The following is a 2,801-nucleotide window of genomic DNA, read 5'->3' on the forward strand; positions in this document are numbered from 1 at the left end:
CCCCTGAGAAAGTCCTCTCCCCAGCAGCTTGGTAGCCTCCTTCAGACACTGAAGCTGCTCTGAGGTCTCCAGCAGCTTCTCTTCTCCAGGCTCAACAGCCCCAATGTTCTCAGCCTGGCTCCAGACGGGAGCTGCTCCAGCCCCTTATGAAGACAGGGGGCAGTTTGAGCTGTGTCTGTATCAATTCCACTCCACTTCACACACCCCAGGCAGGGGGTGCTTGTTCAGAGCTGCCCCTGGCGCCAGCAGAGATGGGAGCTCAATGTCCTCTACTGCTGTTTCTCCCCCAACAACCAGAAGTGGGGCCTGTGTGGGTTTTGGGGGGGCTCCAGCTTCCCTCCTATGAGAACAAACACCCCAGCTCTCAGCAGACGCTGCCCTGACAGTGCCAGTGACCTCCTGGCTGCAGGGACACTGTGCTGATAACACCAGCTGGGCAGCAATAGCTGCCTCTTGGCCAGAGCATTGCAAAATCCAACTAGTGAATGTGGGAGCTTTGGGGATTTGGCCTTTGCTCACCCAGCAGCTGTGAGCTCAAGGCAAGCTCCTCAGAGGCTTTGGCTGCTTTGCTGTCGCAGGTTTTCAGTCTGAGCCTTTGTCCTTGTTTCTGTCTCAGCAGCTCTGCTGGGAGGTGAAGCCCAACAGCACTGGAACACGGTGGTTGACTTGTGGTGTCTCTGATTCCCTTTCACTCAGGTTTTGATGGCACTGTGCACGTGTATGACACTCGGAGCTGGGACAGCTCTGCCAGGACACCAGAACCAACCTTTGTCCACAGAGGCCACATGTTTGGGGAACAGGACAGCAATGGAGACCCTCCCCTGGTCACAGCCCACGCGTGGCACCCACAGAGACCAAGAACTTTACTATCAGCAGCCAGTGATGGTTCCCTGCACATCTGGGACTGGGTTCAGCCCGGGGAGACGTGTGGGTAGCTTGGACTTGTGGTGAGCTGCGAGGAGTTTCCGGTCTCTCTCCTGTGTGTCGGCTGGGAGGTGGCCATCTGCATGCACATGCTGTTGTGAGCCACTGGAAGTGAACAGAACCAACTGCAAAGAGCCCTTTGAAACAGAGTCTCAACTCCTGATGGTGTGACTTGTTCTCCTGCCTTCAAGTGACACTGTAGTGACCTGGTTGTATCTACTAACAGCGAACATCCTGCCACCACTTATTGCAGCCCCGTGTCCTGTCTTGTCACACATGTGCTTTTCAGAAGCAAACAGACACCAAAAAAGGAGTAGTTGGAGGAAACAGGCTGCTCTGTGGCGTAGTTAACCCACTGTCTCCCAGCCTGCAGCACCCAGGGGAGGGCTGTGCACCCCCTGGGGTGCTGGCAGTTCATCATGTGTGCCTCTCACGGGTAGGGTGGCCTCTGCTCAGGAAGCCACAGCCTGCAAAAGGAACAGGAACAACTTTTGCAGCCTCAGCCTGCTGCAAGCTCTGCCCTTCCCCTGGCTGAGCAGAGGCACTGGGAGCTCCTGGGGCTTTTCCCACCAACTGGAAGTTGCAGTGTGATGGAGCTAATATGATTTCCTGGGCTTGAGGGAGCAATGGTTCTGCTCTGTTACCAAGGTGTTATTTAGGGGGGGGGGGGAACTCTGCTCCTTATCCTTGTCTGTGAAAACCAGCCTCAGGGAGGAGCTGGGGAGGGATACAGGCAGGGGGTGCTCCCCTGCAAAGAGGGGTCCCTGCCTTGCTCTGGCACTAGGATTTGTTTCCACTGGAGCAGCCTGGATCCTGCAGTGTAAATGCCCACAGAGTACGTGCCAGGCTGCATCCTGCCCCCCAGCACCCCACATTCCCTGTCCCCTCATGCCTCCCACTGCCTATTTCTGCAGTCAGGAGGGTGCAAAGGGCTCTGGGAGCTGAGCATGGGTGGGCTGGGTGCTGTGCTGGGTGGCTTGGGGTGAAGGTTGTGCTGGGGAAGCCTTGGAGCCAGGAATGTGCTGTACTGACCTGCTCTGCTGGGTCATGGACACGCATGTTTGCCTGTGGGGGCTGAGGCTGAACCCTCTGTCTGGCATCTGATAACAGGGAAGCTTCTCATGGGTCTTCTCCCAGCACAAGCTGTGTGGGCTTTTCCATTCCAGACCCAAAACTATCCCCGAAGTATCCCAAACCTTATCCCTGCTGATGTGGCAGTGTGTGAAACGGGGGGAGCGTGTCCTTCCTGAGCTTGAGGGGTTGATGCTTTGTGTCACAACCAGCAGTGGGAAGGGAAAAGCCCCTTTGAGCCCAAAGGAGCTGAGCAGCGGTGCAGCAATGCCTCCTCTTCCTCCTCTCCACCCCTGGAAGGTCCCCAGCAGAACCGGTCCAGCTCTGGCCATGTCAAAGTGGGGTGACTGGGGTCTGGCCAGGTGCTGGGAGGATTTGAGCTCCAGCGAGGGGCTGCAAGAAGGGCTCCGGCTTTCCAGGCTCTCCATGTTGGGTGTTGGGTCCATGGGAGAGCACAGTGTGCCCCTGCCCTGCACCCATACCCTGGTTCTGGCCCAAGAGTGGGACCTGGTGCAGTCCCAGCAAGGGTGGTGTGTGCCTGATGGGTGTGTGGACATGGATGGGGCCCAGGGAGGGATCCTGGAGCTCAAGCGTTCCTGGGAATCAGAATCATGGATGGTTTGGGTTGAAGGGACCTTATAGCTCCTCCAGCTCCAACCCCTGCCCCGGGCAGGGACACCTTCCACTAGAGCAGGTTGCTCCAAGCCCCTTTGTCCAACCTGGCCTTGAAGATTTCTGGTAAACACATTTCTTTTGCAGGACTATTTCAAAGCAGCAGTGGCTGGTGCAGGGAAACATTAAATAAA

At 56.8% G+C, this 2,801-nt stretch overlaps 1 protein-coding gene across 1 annotated transcript in view; it reads left to right on the top strand.

Moving 5' to 3' along the window:
• Nucleotides 1–935, top strand: part of WDR73 (WD repeat domain 73) — a gene marked incomplete at its 5' end in the record, with an annotated part of 1,374 nt that extends 439 nt beyond the window's left edge. Inside the window, one exon of the mRNA XM_010016176.1 lies at nucleotides 697–935. Coding sequence (XP_010014478.1) covers nucleotides 697–935 — 239 coding nt within the window. The remainder of the gene's footprint in view (nucleotides 1–696) is intronic.
• Between the last annotated feature and the right edge of the window lie 1,866 nt (nucleotides 936–2,801).

This window comes from Nestor notabilis, unplaced genomic scaffold, assembly GCF_000696875.1.
Source record: "Nestor notabilis isolate BGI_N333 unplaced genomic scaffold, ASM69687v1 scaffold29736, whole genome shotgun sequence".
NCBI classification, from domain to species: domain Eukaryota; kingdom Metazoa; phylum Chordata; class Aves; order Psittaciformes; family Psittacidae; genus Nestor; species Nestor notabilis.